A 22,666-nucleotide genomic window follows, 5' to 3' on the forward strand; every position below is an offset into this window, starting at 1 on the left:
GGTATTTCTGCAAGCATTTCCTCCAGACACACAGCATAAGTTATGACTTCCATCAAACCAACAGTTGCCAAATCATAAATAATATTTTCCAATGATATCTGCCAGAAAGCTTTACACAGAGCTGAGTGTTACAATGAGAGATGAGCAGAAATTTTCTGTCCTTTCCCAAAACAAGAGGACAAACTGTAGAAAATGAGCTGCCCTTTGGAAATCAGTTTTTGCAAACATCAAGTTGAACTTTTGTTATAAAATCACTCATCCACAAAGTACTCCCATAAAACCACTGCAGTGTCATGAAGAATGAAACTTCAGTGAGAAACTCAGAACCCAGATTTAAAAATTAACCTTAGTGAACATTAATTCAAAGGTAAGAAAACAAAAGAAAGGGCGAGTGTAGGGCAAGCACTGCCCCAGAAGTCCTCCCACCCCTTTCTTATTGCCCACTGGGCAATAAGAACACCAGTAAGAGCTGAGCCTGTTGTTTCCTTCCACCTTGGGAGACAGGATGGATCAGGAAGAGGTCATCCAATGTTCCTGTTTTGTGGAAGGCAATGTGTACAGTGAGGGGCAGCCCTCCAGAAACAGAGGATTCAGTTGTGCCAAGGCTGAAGCTCTTGAGCTGTGGCCATCTGACCACCTCCTGACCATTCCTCATCCCTCACCCCTGAGGTGTTAGAAACAACTGCAAGCACTTGTTTGGCTACACAGGACTTGTTTCATGCTTCATTAGGCTTTACTTATTAGCATGCTGTTAATTTCTTACCCTGAGCATCCTTGAGCCATACAGAGGCACTTTTTCCTAAGGCCATTTGACTGGACTTTGCTGGGTGATCTGCTGTTCAGGGTTCCAGGTCCCTGTTTCATGTTTTTCCAAAGCCATCTAGAAAGGTTACTGGCCTTAAAAAACCTGTGAGAGGTACAGAAACAGAGGATGTGTGAGAGATGCTGTTATAACCTTGGGACTGGGGAATGCTGGTTCTTGACAGCAACATGGAAAAGAGCAGTTTGATCCTTTCAAGGTAGATAGGAGCTTCAAAAGGCATCCAGAGATAGTGAGCATCACTGCTTTAACTCTGTGCTTACAGCCTTGAGACAAAACCCTGCAAAATTACAGATGCCTTGGCACTAAGTCTGTTAATATTGTTCATGAAGAAGCTCTCTGGCTCCCTGGCAAGCCACAAGGCTCACCCATTACACAGGAATTTGTGCTTCAAGACACATAAATAAGCACTAAGGTCTAAGCCACTGTTCCTGTGTGCCTGGGCTGGCCACCACAGTGCTGTCAGCAACACCACAGCTGCTTGAATACCTGAGATATTGAAGTAGTAAGATTTCCCTCACAGCACTCCAGCTGGAACAGGTGCTGATGGGTTTGGACTGGGATGCATCATCTGTGGTGGCTGAAACACATGGAAAGGAAAGGGAAACAAACGATCTGTTCTGCACCCAAATAACCAGTGGTGTTGCTATGCTGCTGATTGTATTCTGTGTTCTTGTACACCAGAATGCTGTGCAACAGGGAGCTGTGGTGCCAGAAATCAAGAGGTGTGTCAGCCATGTACTTGCATTTGCAATTACTACTGGTCCTGCCTCGAGGGATGCAATGTTTTATTTCCTCTGATGCTTCCATACCACTGAGGTGCAATTATCTTGTCAGGAAAAGTGGAAGGCAGCTGTAATCTTGTGCAACAAAGATTTGTTCATTGCAGGATTTCTTGTATCACAGATTGTCTTTTTAAGATAACACAAAAGGAAATGAAAAGCAAATTCTGCAAATTCTGAATTCTAATCAACTCTCCTTCCATTAAGGTCTTTGGGATCTCAAATCAAACAACTACTGAGCATCTTCTTAGAATTTTCTCCAATTAAATTTTGTAAACAATGCAAGAAGGACACAGTAGAGATCTGGAGATGACCTGCAGCTTTTAATACACTTTCCTTTGAGCCTGGACTCACTGAGCTTAATCCTGATTGGAATCCCAAGGGAAAATGTCTGTTCACTTCATCTTAAATCCCTCTCAAGTATTTGTCCTTATCAGAAAGCAGTCATATAATCAGTCATAATTCAGAGAGTTACAGGCTGTTCATAAGGAAGATTTAGCTGAAGAAAGATGTCTCTGGCAGGTCATTACATCAGTGCTTTGGCAGAGAGCTGTGAGGGAAGATTACAGAGCAATTTCTCTGAATTATCGTGGGTTAGCCACATTCTTCAACATTACAAATAATATCCCTGGAAAAAAAACCCAGTCATTTCAGTCATAGATTTCAGGGAAGAATCTCCTGCTATTGCACTTAGTAATAAAAGTCCTGGTGACTTTAATAAAGACTTCACTTACTGGGTATTCAGGAGAGGAAAATTAATATTTCCAAGTACCTTTAATGTAGCTTAGAATCATAGAACTGGCTGGGTTGGAAGGGACCTCAGAGCTCATCAAGTCCAACCCTTGATCCACTCCCACTGCAGTTCCCAGCCCATGGCACTGAGTGCCACATCCAGGCTCTTTTGAAATAGCTCCAGGGATGGAGAATCCACCCCTTCCCTGGGCAGCCCATTCCAATGGCTGATCACCCTCTCCAGAAAGAAATTCTTTCTAATGTCCAACCTAAACCTCCCCTGGCACAACTTGAGACCTCTTGTGCCCTCTTGTCTTGCTGAGAGTTGCCTGGGAAAAGAGCCCAACCCCCCCCTGGCTCCAACCTCCTTTCAGGGAGTTGGAGAGAGTGATGAGGTCTCCCCTGAGCCTCCTCTTCTCCAGCCTCAACACCCCCAGCTCCCTCAGCCCTTCCTCACAGGACTTGTGCTGGATCCCTTCCCAGCCTCCTTGCTCTTCTCTGGACCTGCTCCAGCACCTCAGTCTCCTTCCTGAGCTGAGGGGCCCAGAACTGGACACAGGACTCAAGCTGTGGCCTCCCCAGAGCTGAGCACAGGGGCAGAATCCCTTCCCTGGACCTGCTGGCCACGCTGTTCCTGAGCCAGCCCAGGATGCCATTGGCCTTCTTGGCCACCTGGGCACACTGCTGGCTTCTCTTCAGCTTCCTGGCAATCCAGACTCCCAGCTCCCTTTCTGCCACTCTGTGCCCAGCCTGGAGCTCCCCATGGGGTTGTTGTGTTGAACCTCATCCCGTTGGGATCAGCCCAACTCTCCAGTCTGTCCAGGTCCCTCTGCAGAGCCCTCCTGCCTTCCAGCTGATCCACACTTCCCCCCAGCTTAGTGTCATCTGCAAATTTGCTGATGATGGACTCAATCCCCTCATCCAAGTCATCAATGAAGATATTAAACAGAACCAGGCCCAACACTGATCCCTGGGGGACACCACGGCCGCCATTTTGATGCAGCCCCGTTCAGCACCACTCTCTGGGCCCGGCCCTCCAGCCAGTTCCTAACCCAGCACAGGGTGCTCCTGTCCAAGCTGTGGCCTGACAGCTTTTTCAGGAGAATGCTGTGGGAGACGGTGTCAAAGGCCTTGTTGAAGTCCAGATAGACCACATCCACAGCCTTCCCCTCATCCACGAGGCGGGTCACCCGATCATAAAAGGAGCTCAAGTTGGTCAGACAGGACCTGCCCTTCCTAACCCGTGCTGGCTGGGTCTGATCCCTTGCCCATCCTCTAATGGATCAGGGTGGGGTGGCTGTGTCACACTCCACATCTGCCTTCCCAGGCCATGGGGACAGGGTCACAGAGCCAACAGCTCCAAGGTCTTGAGACTAAACTGCAGCAAGGAGAGCCAAGAGCAGCAGCAGTGTACAGAATAAAGATAAAAAGTTCTCTGTAAAATGAGTACAGGTCTGCTCCAGAGACAGGGAAAGGAGGCTTATATCAGACTGTACTTCCAGACCTTGGAATGAGGCCATCCAAGAAAAAAAAAAAAAAAGGCTGTTGAGTGGATGCATCTATTCTTCTATTCTCCCATGAATACAGCTATACAAGGTTTTGTACTCCTGAACCAAACAACTGCACATTCACAGTTGGAGGTAGGGTATAAATATTGTCTCTATCTGATCCCTGTTGGTCACAGAGCCAACAGCTCCAAGATCTCGAGACTAAACTGCAGCAAGGAGAGCCAAGAGCAGCAGCAGTGTACAGAGTAAAGATACAAAAGTTCTCTGTAACATGAGTACAGGTCTGCTCCAGAGACAGGGAAAGCAGTATCAGACTGTACTTACAGACCTTGGAATGAGGCCATCCAAGGAAAGAAAAAAAAAAAAAAAGGCTGTTGAGAGGATGCATCTATTTTTCTATTCTCCCCTTAATACAGCTGTACCAGGTTTTGTACTTCTGAACCAAACAATTGCACATTCACAGTTGGAGGTAGGGTATAAATATTGTCTGTAGCTGATCCCTTGATCCAGTTGTCCTAGCTGAATTAATCACATTCACAAGTCAATCCAGGATTTGTTGCTGGCAGAGCAGATGGCCAGGCAGACTGCACTTGGTGTGAGCAAGGCACATCCTCCTTCCAATTATCCAGCAGAATTTCCCTGTGGCGGTTATTTAAAATTAGACATCATTTTGAAGAAAAGCTAAATCCCTCTCCTTCAGCTCAATAAGGGCACTGACCCCAAACTTTCTGCTCTACTTCTGTCCTCCAAGGCCAGTGCAGGATGGTTGGTGCCCCTTTCCTTTTCAGCTGCCTGTTTTCTGCCCCATTTTCTCCTGCTGTCCTCTCATTTCCTGCAGAGAAGAGGTGACAACAGCAGCTGCTGGTGGAGCAGGGACTTCTCTGGTGCTTTGTGTTAATTGTAGAGCTGAGCACTGCAGAGAGGGGAAGAAAAGCTGCATTCATGCTGCAAGCTGCCTGCCATGGCACGTAGCAGCAGGAATGGTTAACAGAGCACCTTTCAAAAAGCCTTGATGGGGCTTCCCCACTGCAGTAGTAAATTTGCTGTGCAAGACAGTCCTGCTGTTTTCCCTGTGTTCACATCTGTTCTGCATTCAGAGTCTTTCTGCCTGGTAATTGCTCTCTTCTCCCCTCTGCCTCCTGCTGAGGAACTGCTGGAGCTGTCAGGGGAGTTTCAGCTGAGCTCAGTCACCTTCTGTCTGAGATGTCTCACTTACCAGCAAAGGTGAAGGAGGTTAACCAAGAGTGTGTTTGCAGGCCCTGAAAGAATGAAACATGACAAAAGAGCCCAGAGGAGACAATCTCCCTGTGGTTTGACAAAATGGACCATGCTGATGAACTACATCTATGCAAAGGGATTAAAATCATCTGCTTCACTTTATAGGTGCATTACAGGGAAGACACAAAGCCTCATCAAACCAAGGTGAGGCTGTACAAGGCACTAGATTTGGGGACTGCTTGTTATTCCCACAAAGCACACACAATACTCCTGTCACCAAAAGGAACAGCAGATAAGGTAGAATCATAGAATCCTACAATTGGCTGGGTTGGAAGGGACCTCAGAGCTCATCAAGTCCAACCCTTGATCCACTCCCACTGCAGTTCCCAGCCCATGGCACTGAGTGCCACATCCAGGCTCTTTTGAAATAGCTCCAGGGATGGAGAATCCACCCCTTCCCTGGGCAGCCCATTCCAATGGCTGATCACCCTCTCCAGAAAGAAATTCTTTCTAATGTCCAACCTAAACCTCCCCTGGCACAACTTGAGACCTCTTGTGCCCTCTTGTCTTGCTGAGAGTTGCCTGGGAAAAGAGCCCAACCCCCCCTGGCTCCAACCTCCTTTCAGGGAGTTGGAGAGAGTGATGAGGTCTCCCCTGAGCCTCCTCTTCTCCAGCCTCAACACCCCCAGCTCCCTCAGCCCTTCCTCACAGGACTTGTGCTGGATCCCTTCCCAGCCTCCTTGCTCTTCTCTGGACCTGCTCCAGCACCTCAGTCTCCTTCCTGAGCTGAGGGGCCCAGAACTGGACACAGGACTCAAGCTGTGGCCTCCCCAGGGCTGAGCACAGGGGCAGAATCCCTTCCCTGGACCTGCTGGCCACGCTGTTCCTGAGCCAGCCCAGGATGCCATTGGCCTTCTTGGCCACCTGGGCACACTGCTGGCTCCTCTTCAGCTTCCTGGCAATCCAGACTCCCAGGTCCCTTGGAGAAAGCACATGGGAACTCAGAGGGAACTGGTGGTTGAGTTTACATTGACAGGAATACAACTTTCCATGCCAGCAGTGTTCTAACCACAACTGGGAGACAATTCAAGAGCTTTGCCTGCAAGGAGCAGGCAAGGGGCTTGGGGGAGCCCATTATCACCAGGCCCTTTCACTTCCTGTCCCTCTCACCACCAGGAGATGCTGGCAGCTGGGCAGTTCCAGCTCCTCTAGAAGCAACTACATTTCTCCTTTTCTCTGCATCACCCCCAAAGGCCCTGCCAAGTCAAGAGATCTCAGCAAACTCCTCCTAGCCCTGGCTGAGCCCTCTATTCACATCCCCAGAAGGAAAAGCAGCAGCTGGTGTGTACATCAAGATTTACAGCGCACCAGAGGTTTTCCATTTTGCATCTTATCCCCTTCTCTAGCTTTGACTTTCATGCCCTTTTCATAGATTACAAGTCAATGACCTTTCCTGAATAACAGCAGCTGCTTTTCACTTGGTTTCTTTAGATCTCCTTGCACTTTTTAGCCAGCCTTTCTTTTTACCATCTCAGTGATATAGCAGTATCACATCTATCAGCAAACTACCACCTCCTATTGCTCATTAAACATACTGCAGGAACACCAGGGATGCCAGGGGGCTCCACAGGTGACCTCCCTCTCCAATGTGAGAGCTGTTTATTTCCTTTTTCCCCCCTCCTGCCCTCTCATCAGCTGTTCCTGAGAACCACTCTTCACCCACTACCTCTCTCAGCTGTTTTATTTCAGAGCTTTTGGCAGCAGATTTTGTCACAGTGTCACTTCAGTGAGCAAGATGTCATCTGAGAGCCAGATGTGCTGAAACTCTTTGGTATTTTCTCCTTCACAGAGCTCTCACCTGAGAGAAAAGGGATTTATTTCCATTCTTTCACCTGCAGCCCATTCATGCTGCTGCTCAGCACTGGTAGAAACAATCTGTATCAGCTACCACAGCTGAATTCCTTGGGTTATCTTCAGCAGCTTTTTCAACATGACAGAAAAAAAGAAATCTCCAGGAAAGTAAGAAAGTCATCAAGGAGGAGGAAAGGGAGTGCTTTGATCAGCTAAGCTTGGTGGTCTCCTGGGCAGCAGAAGAGCCAACAACTGTGAGAAGGAAAAGGTGCTAGATAGAAACTTGGACTAGATGACCTTTAGAGGTCTCTTCCAACCCAAATTATTCCATTCTACTCTGTGATACAATTAAGATCCTTTGGTCCCTTCAGTCTCTAAGGTCTCAATCACTTAACACTGCTCAGCTGGCACCTGCACTCCATATTATTGTGATCCACAGCTCCAGGTTATGAGAACCTGTGGGAGAAGTGCACTGGGGAAGTCCACGGGGCCACCACTCACTAGAGTTTGCATTTTGTGACACAAAGGTGCAAAGCAGGAGGACTGAAGTTATCCCCCCCATGCTCCATCACCTGCAGTCCTCTCCTCTCCTTGCTGCCAACCTTGACAGCAGATGGAAAGAGGAATTATTTTAGGTAGAAAAGCACCTGAGGGAGCACACTCAAGCCTGAAGACCAGGCTACAAGTCCAAAGCAAACTCCAGGAAGCTGAGAAAAAAAGAGGAAGATCATACCTCATTTTAATAGCTTTTCCCTGTCAAACATCCAGGCTAGATGTAAAACTGCAATTAAAAACACAGCACCAGAACCTCTTAATTAAACATTTTATTTAAACCAATACAAGCACCATGCTTAGCAAAAAAAAAAAAAAAAAAGATTTGGTTTAAAGTAAACATGCAATGTGAACTAGCAGAGACTAAACAGCATATGGAAGTTGTACTGGTTACTGATATTTTTCATGGAATTGCCAAATTCTCAGAACTGGCTGTGAACACCTGCAGCACTGGTGCCAACCCTGACATCTCACAGTACACAAGTCACACCAAGTCTGAATCATGTAACAAAAGCAAGAGTTCCTCTCCCCCTTCTCACGTCCCAGCACACCTCCATCTTCCCAGTTGCTAGATGTATCTAAGGAAGGAAAAATACCTTGCACATTTCTTTTTTGAGCGTGCTGAAGTGAGGAACTGAACTTCCTTGCTTTTGGGTGTGTGATTCAGACCCTGTCACCAGTTTAGGATTGTTTCTGGACTAGGTAGTTTACAGGTAAAAATACAAAAATGGAATCCTGGTACAAATGCCTAAGATGTTCCTTTGGAGAAGTGAGAAGGTGTCAAGACCTGCATTATTGCCTCTTTGACAGATCAACACAGCTTTCATGAGACTAGAAACACAATTAAACCACCAAATACCAGCATTTACTTTTTTTTTTTTGTTAAAAATATTCAAACAATACAAGTATTTTATGGGCTGACATGCAAACTCATGCTTTAATTCATCTTACCAGCAATTAACAGGATTACAAGAGCTGTATCCCAGCCATCCAGTCAATATTTAAAGCAAACCAGATTAATTGTGGTAGAAGTCTCCCTTTATGAGAGACCTTTAACTCTAGGCCAAAAATTTTATGGCCAACCTACTAACTCCTGAAAAATAGGAGCTCATAAAGGAAAAAGCTGACTCTCAGACCTTTAGCTACAAAGGCTACAAAGTAATTAATTGATGTTGTCCTTAAGCTTGAACCTTCTTTAGATCTGAAAATGCAAAATAAATCTTTGATTGCAGATGGGAACCTCACTAGTAAAGCACAGAACATCCTGGCCTCCTGAACACAGACACATCTGCTTCCCACTGATCTTAAATGGGAAGCAGTAGGGAAAACACAGTTCTAATGATAAGGTGGGAAAAGTTCAGTATGAAAACCATTATTATTTGTGCAGGAAAGATTTTGAGATAATTAATGTCTTGGTTTAATCAAGTAGTAGCACTAACTGTATCTCAAGAGCCTCCAGCAGTAAGCAGCAGGCAGTTGTGTCAAAACACTGCACGAGAAACAAGGAAACCACAAACAAGCCCAGAACAGCAAAGATCTTCTGTGTGCTCCTTCTCCAAGCACTCACAGCTGCTTCCTCACTTCCACAGCTCAGTGAGCAGCAGGAGGCAGAGCTACCAGACAAAGCTGTTTGAAGAATTAACACCAGTGGGCTGAGCAGCAGCAGCATCTTTCACAAAAAAGTGAGCTTCACAAAAAAAGTGAGCTTCACAAAAAAAGTGAGCTTCACAAAAAAAGTGAGCTTCACAAAAAAAGTGAGCTTCACAAAAAAAGTGAGCTTCACAAAAAAAGTGAGCTTCACAAAAAAAGTGAGCTTCACAAAAAAAGTGAGCTTCACAAAAAAAGTGAGCTTCACAAAAAAAGTGAGCTTCACAAAAAAAGTGAGCTTCACAAAAAAAGTGAGCTTCACAAAAAAAGTGAGCTTCACAAAAAAAGTGAGCTTCACAAAAAAAGTGAGCTTCACAAAAAAAGTGAGCTTCACAAAAAAAGTGAGCTTCACAAAAAAAGTGAGCTTCACAAAAAAAGTGAGCTTCACAAAAAAAGTGAGCTTCACAAAAAAAGTGAGCTTCACAAAAAAAGTGAGCTTCACAAAAAAAGTGAGCTTCACAAAAAAAGTGAGCTTCACAAAAAAAGTGAGCTTCACAAAAAAAGTGAGCTTCACAAAAAAGTGAGCTTCACAAAAAAGTGAGCTTCAACACTGGCATCAGGATTTGTCTGCTTCCTGCAAGACTGAGTGCAGCACCCAAGGCAGCAAGAACAAGTGAAAAAGAACTGAGACTGAAGATTTAACAAAAGCAGCAACATTTTCTTGGCAGAAGGTGGAGTGGTCCAGAGATGAAGAATCAAATTAAACCATTTGACTGCAGCAGCTCTTCCCTTCTCCTCCCAAGAGAGACAGGCACCTTTTCACTGTTATTTTGACAAGACTTGTGCAAGCAGCAGTTGGATGCTGGCAGCCCACCAGTGTACAAAGTACAATGCCAAAGATGATTAATCCAGTTTTCCCCACTGCAAATCAAGCTGATTGTTGCAAGAAGCAGCAGCCTCCCTCTCCCCAGGCTGTACTTTGCCATGCCTTACCTTCAGCACAACAAAACAAGCTCCTTGCTGCTTCAAGGCTGATGCTTAGAATGACACTATCCTTGCACAGTCTTATTTATACACTGTTTGTCACAAAAGACATTGTTTTATTGATTTGCAGTACAGCATGATCAAGCAACAGTTTCACAATCTTTTTTTTTTTTTTTGTCCAGGGAAATTAAATTGGTTTTCCAGTTCACCACGTTAACACAAAAATGTAATTGTAATTACAAGCATTTCTTTCCCACACTGAAAGATCAATTTAATTGGATGATTCTAACATGTATTTTGAAAAGCTCCTCTCGAGTCAGATCTGTGTGCAAATAAATGAGCAGTAACATCAAACTAAGAAGACATTTACCAACACTGAGGACTTTTGCAAATGAATTCCTTGTGATCTTGGAAGAATTAGTGTTTTAACACTAACACATCTTTACAAAGGAAAAAATAAACCTTTCAGCAAAGGTTTCACAGCATGAAATACTGGCCTCCAAATTTAACACTGCATTCCTTCCCACCCAACAGATTTGTCAGGGCAGCTGTATTTTGAGGTTGTTATCAACAGGAAGATGCTCTTACACTGATACTTCTTCAGTAGCACAACAAACACTCGTGAGCAAGATAGTGAGATACTGTCACGAGTGCTCCTTTTGCCACTGCATGGACATGTCCCCTATCAGACAACTACTCTAGTCAATATAAAACAGACCTGTAAAAAGACTGGTCATTTATAAAAGTTAAATACTATTTTCACATTAGAATATTTGCTGTTTCAAAGAGATGAACGGTAAGGAAACAAAAATCAAATTATCATTTATGCAAAAGCTTTATCTGGAATGTAATTCTGACCAACAAGGAGATAAGAAAGTTAGAGAGTGTAATTAAAGTACTCAAAAGCTACATGTGGCCAACTTTTATAACAAGAGATAGAAATCATTCATTATCATGAAAAGCTTTAACCTCCTGACTCCTACAAATGGAGTAGATGACTGGAATTTCAAAGAAAAAGGTTAGCTTTTTTTTTTGTTTGTTTGTTTTTTCACAGATGTCACCTGCAACAATAGGCACTAGGAAAAAAATGTTACTTGGATCCTTTCTGAAAGTTTTCACCAAATTCATAGTAAGTGGCAGTGTAAAATTCTCAAGTCATTTTAAAGCTAACAAATTAAAGGCACACAGTATTAGCAGGTGTTCATATAACAGGAAATGAGCAAAGAGGTAAACTTCTGAACAGTGTAATAAGTTATAAATGCCAGACATCTGGTAGGAGAGTAACCAGAGTTGTAATTCAGCCCTTAGTTATCATCTAGTTCCTGTAAGACTGCATCAGCACGAGGACTGGACAGTCAAAGCTTTGCCCTGAAATTTAGTAAGACTGATTCAGTCAACTGAGGAATCACTGAAATGGCAACAATTAGCTCCAAGAATTTGAAAAAGTTCACATGGTCTTGATGGGAAGATAAAGGGATGGGTCTGCTGTAAAAGGATTTGGTCTTTTTAAGACTAAATGCTTCCAGGGAGTAGTTTGCAAAACTGAGAAGACATGAAGTCAAAAATCTGAACAGTGACAGTACACAATTTCTGCATATAAATGGCTAGTATGTATCATAAGGATGCATTTGTAGCTCAGAAAAAGTTAGCTTCAGCTTCCAAATTATGTTTGTAGATAATTATAAATCCAGAACTATTTTAGTTATAGAAATATTAGTCACAAGAGTGCAAAAGGAGTCCCTGCAGAGGAGTATTCCCTTTTAACAGGTACAAATAAGGAAACACCTGCAAAGATTTGTTACTTTGAGGAGACAGACCTGCTATTCTTTGCACAAACTTTGCACAAGAGAGATACTGCAGGAGACAGATTTAAATACAGTGCATTTTTTTAGATGTAAGTATTCATGTCTGGTTCCAGTATTATCAGGATGGTACATAAATACTCATGACAAAGGTTTTCTTAATGGAAGAAGCCCAGTTTCTCACGCAGCCATTCTTCAGTTAGGTCTTCTGTATTTCTTATTTCAAATACCTAAACAAAATGGCATTGTGTAAATTCTTGAGGTGATGGTTCTTGAAAGGGATAAGCACAAAATCCAATCAATATCTTCCCACACAAGCTGCTTGTTCTGGAATAAACCAGTAACCAACCTAGAGCTCTCATGTGCTTTCTTGAAGATAGGTTTTTATTCCATCAGTGGACACCAGACTGAGAGGTGAGGAATATTACTAATTTGAACAAGAATCCTGCAATTCTGTTTCTACACTCAATTCTTCTTCAAAAACATGTGAGAGCAGGACATGTGCTACATGTGAAACTCTGCACCATCTCACATGCAGTATCTGAGCTAGAAGATTGCCTATTTGTGAAATACAAATTAATCTAACTCCTGGGGTGAACTAAGCCCAAAGTTCAGGAGTTTTGCTCAGCCTAAAATAGTTATTCCTTCTCTGAACTGAAATAAATCCATAGTATCCAGAAGCTTATTGTTTTCCCTGTAAGAAACAAGCTGGGGATACTTCAGAATAGAAAGCTTGCCAAAAAAAACCCAAAAAATAAACAGCCCCAAAAACCACTGACCCAAAGTTTGTGGAAGTCTTAAACTTTTAACAAAGCCTTGAAGCAGAAAAGACCAAACAATACACTTTTTACATTCTATATGGTGGAGTAACTGCTTTGGTTGTGGTTTTAATACCCTTGAAGTGTAATTAATTCTACTTAATTCTGTACTGCTAACTGAAGCCTTGGAGATGCTGACAAATCTGCTCAGAGGAGTCAGGTAAGTGAATCTTACAAATGCATAGGACATCAAAAAGGTTCTTCTAGGTAATGAAACAAAAATATTTTAACTGGAAACTGCTGTTACTGTCCTGACAGCACTGAACATAAAGCTGTGTCTGCACTAAATCAGTTATGGATTATGCAGGTGCAAAGAGTACACCCAAGCCAAGAGAATGGATGAGATTTTCCAAGAGTCCCAGAACAAGCTTCTCTGTGAAGCTGCTGTTTGGAATGAACTTCCCATTTAGTCCTGTCCTCAGCCATTTCAGCATTTTCATCTTCCTCAGGAAACAATTCAAGTTTTGTATCTTTTCTTCCTCATTTCTCATCTCTGCTGGAGAGAGCTCTGGACACTGCTTCTCATATTTAGACAGTAATTCCCTACTATCAACTAACATGGATTTTTAAATTTTTTTTTTAAGATGGAAGAAAACCCCAGATTTCTGTAAGAAGAACAGATCAGCTTATCAGAAATCAAGCTAATATGCAAGTCACTAAAGAAGTAAGAGGACTCTTGAGTCACATGCTGAAATCACACCAGGAGGAAGTCACAGCATGAGCTAAAATGAAACATGGCTCAGTGAGTGGCAAGAATGAAGCACATCTGAAGAGCAAGCAAGCAACTCATACTGGAGACAGGCTCTCCTCTCCAGCTTCAGAAGGAAAATGATCACAGACCTCGTTATCCACTCCTAGGCTTTCACAAAAAAGCCTTTCAGACTGAATTTATCCCACTTGACAGGTGAGAGTAACTCCAACACAGACAGTTCCCAGGCTTTCAGCCTCTTCTCATCAACTGTTCCCCCTCACTCCCTGCAAACTGCCTTCCTCCTCAAGGAATTCTTCTTTTCTACCAAAGATGCTGGAGTTCCCAGGCATCTAAAATGCAGTCCCAACAGACCTGAAAAAAGATTTCTTGAGCCTGTTGCCAATTCCTTCCACCATCTTATCTTCTGTTCCCTACTTACTCCTCTCAACTTGGTGTCTAAATTAAAATAGAGAGGTCCTTTCTGACAAGGGACAGCTAGAAGTTCACCACTCCCTTGTTGGCCCAAGTTTTACTGGGATGTTAAAGGACTCAGTCAGGATAAGGAAGCCCAAAAAGCAATGGTTCTGCTGGAGAATAGTGAAGTCATTTCACATTCTATGGAAAACCTGAAGTGACCACTGACTTCATTCAGCATTAATGGTTGAAAGGAAAACTTTAAGAAATCTAGTAATTTATTTTTCTATTTTTTTTTTTTTAATTTCTAATCAATTAAGCATAAATTTCAAAGATGTCCAAAACTACAATTAAGTGGTTTGGATTTTTTTAATGTTTTTTTTTTTTTTAAATGTATACACACACACTTAGGCCTAGTGAATGCAGTGATTTTTTCTGGCCTCAGTACCAGAGGAAGCAAACATGGGAGATGTAGAATTATCTTGGCACATCTTAGTTATTCTGAGGGCTCTGTTCTGCAAGCATTCCATCAACCATGTAGCACAACAAAACTACACCACACTAAGACCTAAGTCTCCTCTTCCCATCAATAAATCAATTCCCAAGAAACACCCACCCTGCAGATGGGTGTTTTAGAGAACACTGCTCTCCCTGTGCCCTGAAACTCCAAAAATTTCCACAACATCCCTCTCTTCAGCCTTCCTCAAACAGAATCTCTTCACTGTAATTACAAAGTCTCCTGGCCACAAGTGCAAGCAAGACCCAAAACAACTTCTGCAACCTGCATTTAAGAGGTACTCAGTTATTCCAACTTTTCAATTATACCTTAGTGAGTTCAGCTGTCTGTACAAGTTTATTCTTGCTTCCAGCATACATCATCTGCTGTTCAGGCTTACATCCTGTAGTTGTTTGGGGAAAAAAAAAAAAAAAAAAAGGATTTAGTTGTTTTGACTGAAACACTTCTTTTTAAAGATTTTTTTTAAAAAGAATCTCAATTGAAAGATCAAGTCTTCATTCAGAGAACCAACCTCTTTTTTACATATTAGCATCCTTGCTCTTACTTTCCTAATACTTTAAAGAATTTCTAGAAGTTACAGTGGTGCAGGCTGAATTAATCAGTGGTCTCCACATGCACCTGTGTTTCTGCATACAGCAAACAGCAGCCAGACCCAGTCACAACAGCCAACAAAGCAGCACCTCCTGCCACTACAGCAGGGAGCTGATTACAACACACAAATTTTTTTGACCTCTTGCTATTTCTGGAAGATTTCCATGTCTTTGCTAGTTACACTTACACTGATCTTTATAGCTTCTGCCTTTGAGCTGGAGACAAACCAAGAACAATTCAAGTCAGTTTGAATTTGTTGGTCTTTCTCCTAATCCCTCCCTAAATTCTGAATTAGCAGATCAAGGTGATTCCCTCCCCACCCCCCAAACACAGCACAACTTCAGTTAACTGCTATTTAGTGTCCCAACTAATTGATTCATTGTTTCTGGTTCCACTAACCACTAACTCCTTTGCAGAATTTTTTTTTTTTTTTGAAACACAAAACCTCAAGGAAAAGGCTTTTCTGCAGAAGTTGCTTTCTTAGAAGTTCCTAGATGTGAGTGTAATTTTAAACCTTGCCACTCAAAAAGAACATGGTCTGAGCTCTTTCTTCTACCAAATACTAAAAGTCTGCCTGCTTTGCTATTTCAGAGTCTCTCAGCAAGTTTCTTACTCCTGTTGTAACTCACAAACTACCCATCCCTTCAGAAGAGAAGTAACACCCAGAAGATTCATGCAGAGATATTCAGGTAACTTCAGAAGAGTATGCTCACTAGTAGCTAAACTCTTTTACCTACCTACTTATTCTAATTCTGAGTAATGAAGGGTAAAACAATGCAATAGTTTATCCTCTAGAGGATAACAAGGATAATTCAGTAAAACCAGCATGCTGCCCTGTTACAAAACAGAGGTGGAAGCTACAGGAACAATTCAGCTCTGCAAGTCCAAGTCAAGTCACAAACTATTTCACTTCTATTAAAATTAGAGTTTCCTATGCAAGGAAACTCAGTCCCTAACATCCAAATATCCAGATCTACAGAGGTGAACAGAAAGCCTCAGAAACAGAGGTGTTATCTTCCAGTCCTCTCCTCATTAAGTTCCTGAGCCTTATCTGGTCATATTCTGAGGATTCCCCAAGATTTATGAGGACAGGGAGATGAGATACACAAGATTAAACCTTGCATGACTAGATGCAGAGTGCTCCAGGCTCCTTTTCTTCACAGGAGGGTGTTGCTGAGCACATCCCTGAGAACACATTTAACCAGACACACCTTTTGGCCAGTTATGCAGGAAACTGAAGCTTCTGGTGAGCCTTCAGAAACAGACAAAAAAAATCTCTTGTCTCATACATCCCAAGTGCTCAGAGTGTGAACCTCAGAGACAGCAAAAACCTGGAGCAACTAAGGAGGTCAAGGCAGCTGGAACTGAGCTAATACACCAGAGATTCCTCTCTGCCAAAGAGATAATGTCTCCAGATAATGGATAATGCCCTTGCTTTATAGCACTTTGCTTCCTGCAGCAACATAAGCAAATCTAGAACCATGACTTGAACACTGAGCACTCATCCCATCTTCCAGAGCAAAGAACACTCCCATATTTACAGCACAGAGCAGCAAGCAACCATTAAGTGTTCACTTACCAACTGGACTGGAGAAGATAAAGCACAGTGGATAAGAAACTCTTCCATCATCATGCTGATATTTGTAACTATACACAATGAATGTTTTTTCTGAGGTTAAAGAAACTAAGAAAATAATTATATATGATCATCAGCTATCAGAGGCACAAGGCAGCTGTATTTTAGAAGATGCTTTAAATTTGATAAGCAGCCTCACTGTTCTGTTTTCACTTCCATATTTGACTTTCAGAACTGGCCTCTCCTGCTTTCACCAACCTGCACCACAGCTGTCTGTCAGGGCTCTGTTTCACATCAGAGAGCTAAAAATCACCCTTTTCATCAAACATTCACCTCCCAGCTTTGGAAAAAGCCTCCCACACCCACCACTGTGTTTCTGCCTTAACGAAAGCCAAATTCATTCTTTTTTTGCAGACTAAGCACTTCATTGTTTCAGGTATTTTGCTGAATTTGACCTCAAGTTTTAGCTAGGACTCCTACTTGATAGCCTCCTACTGCACTGTGGTCATGAAAGAAAAGCCTCAGAACAGCATGTGGAATTGTGCCAGGTAGCTTTTGAGGCTAATGGAAGCAGATATTTTCTTCACTTATAACTTAAATAACCCTCTCATTTCACCTAGTTAGAAAATAATCAACTTGCCCCTCTTTTTATCATAAACCTGAGGGATTCTGAGTCAGTAACTGCAGCAAAATAGCAAGAGCCACATTCTGAGAAAGACCCAAAATGGATCCTAAGTTACAAAGCACTTTTCTATACGTACAGGTGGCCACACACAAAAACTTCACTCCTTTACATTAACAGCAGCATAGCTTTGCTTTACTTTCCCCAACATTATATAGTCTCAAGGGCAGTAAAATCTCAGAAAAGGCTTAAATGTGGCAGTGTTTCAACAAAGGGGACAACTGCTCAGTTGCACCATGAGAGCTGATCCCTGGGTTACCTCACCAATAAAATGTCAGTAAAGTCACTCGACAGGCAAGTGTTGGTCTAAAAAGGTGAAGTCCAACTTCAACCATTTGGAAGAGCTTCCAGGAGTAAGACCAAATGTCAGCAGCACAAGAAGGATATCGAGGTTGTCTCTCAGGCAGCTCATCTTTTAGCTCATCAGGAGAAATGCCCTGGTAACATGAAACACAAGCAATATCTGAACAAATGATCTTGCACTTGAAGGTATATAATGAAGGCTAAAGCAGAGTAATGGCACAGTGAGCTGTGAGTTAGAGAATACATCTACCCTTGAACCAATTACCAGCTCTCACAAATCACCAGAGCTGTTTAGAAAAACCTGTGTGCTAATAGATTCCTATGACTAAACATAGAATTAATGTTAGCATGAATAATCATCCCTATTTTAGGCATAATGAGATTAGAAAACATTTCTGGCTCCAGCTGAATACTCTGGCAGCCACCATGCTTTCTTAACTCTAGTGCTAAACAGAAGTAAGCAAGCACACACCAGAGGAGCTCTTAAAGGCAGCTACATAAATGGTGCTGTTGAAAAATTTACTCTTTCCCCCATGAGCAAGCAAAAAAGTCTCCATTCTACTTAAACGTTACATTAACTTCTACATTCTAGGGAATAAGAGCTACAGTTAATGCTTAAATCCCTGGGAAGAGCTTAATTTTGCCCTGTGTACCATTAAGGAACACTACATGCTGGGCTGACCTTATTATGCCATCTATCACACTTAGAGTCTGCAAAGGATTAAAAATCCTTGTTTCTAATTGATGGAAGATCAGCTCAGAGTCAACTATGCAGATCTACAGAGAAACACAGCAGGGTTCTCTTCAAAAAAAGTCAGCAGGTGCCAAAGATGCTTTTCACACAGTCAGATCCTAACAGCTATAACACAACTTTTCTTTTTTTTTTTTTGTGCAATTAATTAGTCAACCCAATTGCTTCTGCATAGCTCCACTATTAATAGTGCTGTGATTTACATGCAGAGTGACCATGCATTTAAATAAGCTCATGACCCAAATTAGATTAAGAGTTTGATAACAATTTGAAACTAAGGCAGTACCTTAGAGACAACAATACATTGCAGGCTGAAGATATTCTTATTTACAATTCATTTAACAAACCTCATGCTCCTCATCCAGCACCACCAACTGCTTATCCTTGTCGATTTTCACTATAAATCAAAACAAAACACAGATCAAGGGGTTTTCAAGCCATTTATCCAGCATATGCATGAAGCTTTTTAACATCTCCCCACAATTATGTTCCTTGTGATCCATTCTGCTGCTTCACTCTATCCCATGACCTCACAAAATCCCTGCAGAGGAGCGTGCAGCCTGAGTGCTGTGTATTACAATGCACTCCTCTCAAATGCCAGGGACAGAAATGTCAAACTCACCCATTAAAGGCTACAAAAATCTCAACATGACTCTGCCATTTTGTTTGTACTATCATTTTATAGTGGCAGACTGAGCTGCAATTAAGTATAAATTCTCTACGAACAGCAGATGAAGTCTTGCACTGCAAGAACAGTGTTGCTTTGCTGTTAAAATTACAGGCAAAATTGGAAGTGCTGAAGTCCAGACAAGAAGCAGCCTCTTGGCTCACATTTACCTTCTGCAGCAACATGGGAAGGAAAAGAGGAGACAGAATTTTCTTGCCATTTCTGACAGACATTTTTTTAACTTACTTATAATGGCAGCATTGTTGGTTTCTTTACGAAACCGGAATTTTCTCAGTTTCTCCACCAGGTCTTCAGCAACATCACAAACCACCAGAGATTCACTCTACAAAAAGATGACAGAAGGGAGGGAAAAGAGAAATCTTTCTAGTAAACCAGTAAAAAAATCTCCATGTCATATCCATGTGTGTGTGCAAGCTCCACTAAATGAGCTACAGGCAGCCTGTCCAAAGTTTCAGGACATAAAGATAAAAAAAAAACAAACCAAAAAAACCAAAAAAACCCCAACCAACCAAAAAAACAAAAACCCCAACAACAACCCAACAAAAAAACCCCAACACTGCTGAAAGCAGTTTTTAAAAACAAAACCAGAACACTCATCTGTTTCAACATCCCTCCTCAAAGTCACACAGTTAGCTAGAAATATTTTCTTAGCTGTTCCTGAAGTGGGATTATTCTCACAGCTCTTCAAAGTAAACAAATTTTACAGTTCATTTGCCCAGATAAGAGCTGAAATAAGGAAGCCCTTTAGAGTGGCAGCAAAATGCCTAAAGTAATTTAAGTTTTTCCAGCTTAAATAGGAGCTACTATTGGTATTTAAAAAAAAAAACCAAAACGCTACAGGCAGAAAGTGAAGGTCACTGCTTACTTATAACAATTTCTGAGATTTACACACCTAGAAAACATTTAGGATACTTAAATCAAAAAGCACACATGGGCTTACATATCACTAACTCCAAGTTTTCAGAAGCAATGTTCAGATAACACGTTAGTCACCCCACTGAAGATGGGGAAGGAAATCATTATTTCACAAGCAACCATGCAGGTTGTCTCTCATTACACACCCCAGTTTTAAACTGCACCAAGCCAACCACTGCCATTTCCTGAGCAACATCTTGTACACACAACCTCTTATGGCCACAGCCAAGATGCAAGACAGCCAGCTGCTGTTATTTATCACCTCCATCTTGTTCATGCTACAGCAGTTGTGAGTTCCTAAACCATCAAGGCTTCCATGCAGAAACAACAGTAATTCAAGACTTATTTACCAAAATTGCTCAAATAACACAAATAGTTGCAAGATTACCCATCACAAGCTCTACTAAAGAGCTATTTCACCAAGATAAATCACTGCTCATAATTCACAACTATAATTCTGTACTATTTAAACTCCCAGTTCTGCCTCCTCACATTCAATGTTGGATTGTTTAGGAGATTTTCCTCAAAAAGCAGAGCAGTGTTCTTCCTTCCCCACTTCCAAAAATCACCTAGCAACTATCCCATGTTTGCTGTTTCTCTTAAAAAGATTTCCACCTTGACCAAATGCTGGAACAAGTCTCATGCCTCTGCTTCCTTTTCACAGCTGGAAAGGAAATCAGGCTCTCCTGTCACAGGACAGGTCAGGCACTGCATGTGCAGCCTTCATTATTTTGCTTGTTCCCCCTAAATTTTAAAGAATTTTGGCTCCCTCTGATATAGGAATGTTATTAATACCCTCCCGCATTATTTCAGGAAGTCCCTACTTAAAAAGAAACAACTCAAAACAACAGAATTCAGGGCTGCCTTTCCAAGCTGAAGTTACATTCTGTATCAAACGCTGGTTTCTGAAGGAAGCATTTCTCCCAGTCCTCTGGGGTCAGCAGTTTTCAGCCATCTTCCAGCAGACACTGCAGGATAAGCACTGCTCTTGTTTTTCCCCAAACAATAAATCATGGAACGGTTTGGGTTGGGAGGAACCTTAAAGATTACCTAGTTCCAAGCCCCAGAGACAGCTTCCCCCTGTGTAACCACACGAACACAAACCCTTAAAAGTTGAAGGCTGTGCCAACACGACCACATCAGATTGGGATCTGCTGGAGGCTAAGCTGACACTTTAGTGCTTGGTTTAACAAAAAATTAAAGGAAGACAACAGAAAGGACTGCAGAGACACGGGGCACACCTGCCAGCCCGCAGAGCAGGGGGGCTCCTGTGGGTTAACCTCAGCCACCCTGCATTACACTCCAATGTTTGTCGGGACAGAGCCCAACACCTCACAGGTTCTTTCCAACAGCTCCTTCTTTACTCTCCCCTCCCTCAGCACCCGGCAGAAAAACAACCCAGGAGGGTGCTTTAGCCGCCGGGGCGCCAGGTGAGCGCGGAGCGGCACCGGGGGAGCCTCAGCACCGAAAGGCAGCGGCTGGCTCTGAGGAGAACGGCTCCCGCCTTCTCCCCTCCGGAGGCACCTGCTCTCCCCTCACACCTTCCACCCCACGGGGACCCCCCCCTATCACGGTCGGACCGATCCTTCCCTTTTCTCCCTTTCCCTCCCCTCACATCCCGGCTGCTGCTGCTGCCGCCCCCCCCCCCCCCCCCCCCCCCCCCGTCCTCCTCCTCCTCTCCCTCAGGCGGCGCGTGCTCCCCTCACCATCTTGCGCGCGCGCAGCACCCGCCCAACCGCCGCCGCTCGCGCGCCCGCAACGGAAGCCGCCGCCGCCCGCCGCCTCCTTGACTGAGCTGCCCCCCCTCACACTGCGCCTGCGCGCCCCACGCCCCGCCTCTTTTCTCATTCTGGCCAATCAGCATCGCTGCTCCCGCAGAGGGGAGGGGGAGCGGCACCCGCCTACGGGGAGCGGGAAGGCTCAAGGGGCTTTGAGGGATCGGGGTGGTGGAGCGGCCGCCGTTGCCGGGCGCGGTCCGCGTTCTGCCGCCATTTGCCCCGCCTGGTTGCCATGGCGCCGAGGCCACGCCCCCTCCCCGCGGAGTCATGGCAACGCGAGGGGCCGTGTGCAAAGGGCTCAGGCGATGAGTGCGGGGGCCCGGGCAGTGCCAAGGGGGGAGGAGTGGGATGGGAAGCTGGGATTTTCCCGTTTTTTCTGCGGTTATTGTGCCTCCAAGGAGAGGATATTTAAATCCCGACCCGCAGAGGATCACCCCGGTGCCGGATCAGGGGAGGGTAAGGAGCAGGCCGTGGGGTGGGGACACACAGCAGTGTTAAATAAGGCCGTGAAGTCCTCTGTGCTGAGAGGCTGGAGAATGCACACAGAAAAAGGAGTGTTTAAAATGCTGGGGTGTCTCAATAAACATGATGAAATTTAAGTATTGTTCAGGTTTTGTAAGCTCTGCTGCTTGTGGTACTTGGTTATACAAGGGCCTTTAGTTTCTGACTTGACATTGTATGGTTCCCAGCTGAGCCCCGTTCTGGAAGCAAACCAGAATTCGGAGCTCAAAAATCCCAAATCCGAACAGACACTTCCCTAATGGGCTGTTGTTGGAGGGCTGCCTCGATGCTGGAGGAAATATCTGCCCTTATTTGTGCTGCTGGGAATTTAAGCTCCTGGGAGAGAAAGAAAAGCCTTTCCCAATCATCTCTTGAGAGTATAGAATATCATCACTTTGCTCACTCGAAGGGAATGTAAGGGAGGAGGCTTCATATCTCAGATACAGCCCGGTGCAGATTGTATTCGTGACTTAGATGCCAGATCTTTCAAATTGCAGATTTTCAACAAGAGCTTCAGGAAAATGAGGGATGTGCAGGATTGCCAAGCAGCTGTTGGAGCATCACTTCATCTCTGTACACTCCTCAGTACTACTATTTCCTCCCAC

General features: G+C 43.6%; 1 protein-coding gene and 1 long non-coding RNA gene across 3 annotated transcripts; both read right to left on the reverse strand.

Moving 5' to 3' along the window:
• Positions 1 to 64: 64 nt before the first annotated feature.
• GMFB (glia maturation factor beta) lies at positions 65 to 21,622 on the reverse strand. 2 transcript variants are annotated; one of them, XR_011726151.1, is made up of 9 exons: positions 21,489 to 21,622; positions 19,093 to 19,189; positions 18,527 to 18,576; positions 17,511 to 17,562; positions 16,447 to 16,527; positions 14,585 to 14,658; positions 1,310 to 1,400; positions 764 to 907; positions 65 to 534 (listed from the first exon to the last, which is right to left on the reverse strand). XR_011726151.1 is itself a non-coding variant. In XM_071745190.1 (7 exons), exons 1-7 carry the CDS (start codon positions 21,489 to 21,491, stop codon positions 11,995 to 11,997), a joined length of 429 nt encoding a protein of 142 aa, XP_071601291.1. In that variant the 5' UTR covers positions 21,492 to 21,622; the 3' UTR covers positions 10,116 to 11,994. The 2 variants fall into 2 exon arrangements, 1 of the variants encoding a protein (XP_071601291.1); XM_071745190.1 differs by lacking the exons at positions 65 to 534; positions 764 to 907; positions 1,310 to 1,400 and adding an exon at positions 10,116 to 12,066 and having other exon boundaries at positions 16,447 to 16,529; positions 17,513 to 17,562.
• LOC139796797 (uncharacterized) lies at positions 1,592 to 2,390 on the reverse strand. Its single transcript, XR_011726152.1, has 2 exons — positions 2,337 to 2,390; positions 1,592 to 2,230 (listed from the first exon to the last, which is right to left on the reverse strand). It is a non-coding gene; the product is annotated as an uncharacterized lncRNA (long non-coding RNA).
• Positions 21,623 to 22,666: the final 1,044 nt, after the last annotated feature.

Source organism: Heliangelus exortis, chromosome 5 (assembly GCF_036169615.1).
Source record: "Heliangelus exortis chromosome 5, bHelExo1.hap1, whole genome shotgun sequence".
Classification (NCBI taxonomy): Eukaryota; Metazoa; Chordata; class Aves; order Apodiformes; family Trochilidae; genus Heliangelus; species Heliangelus exortis.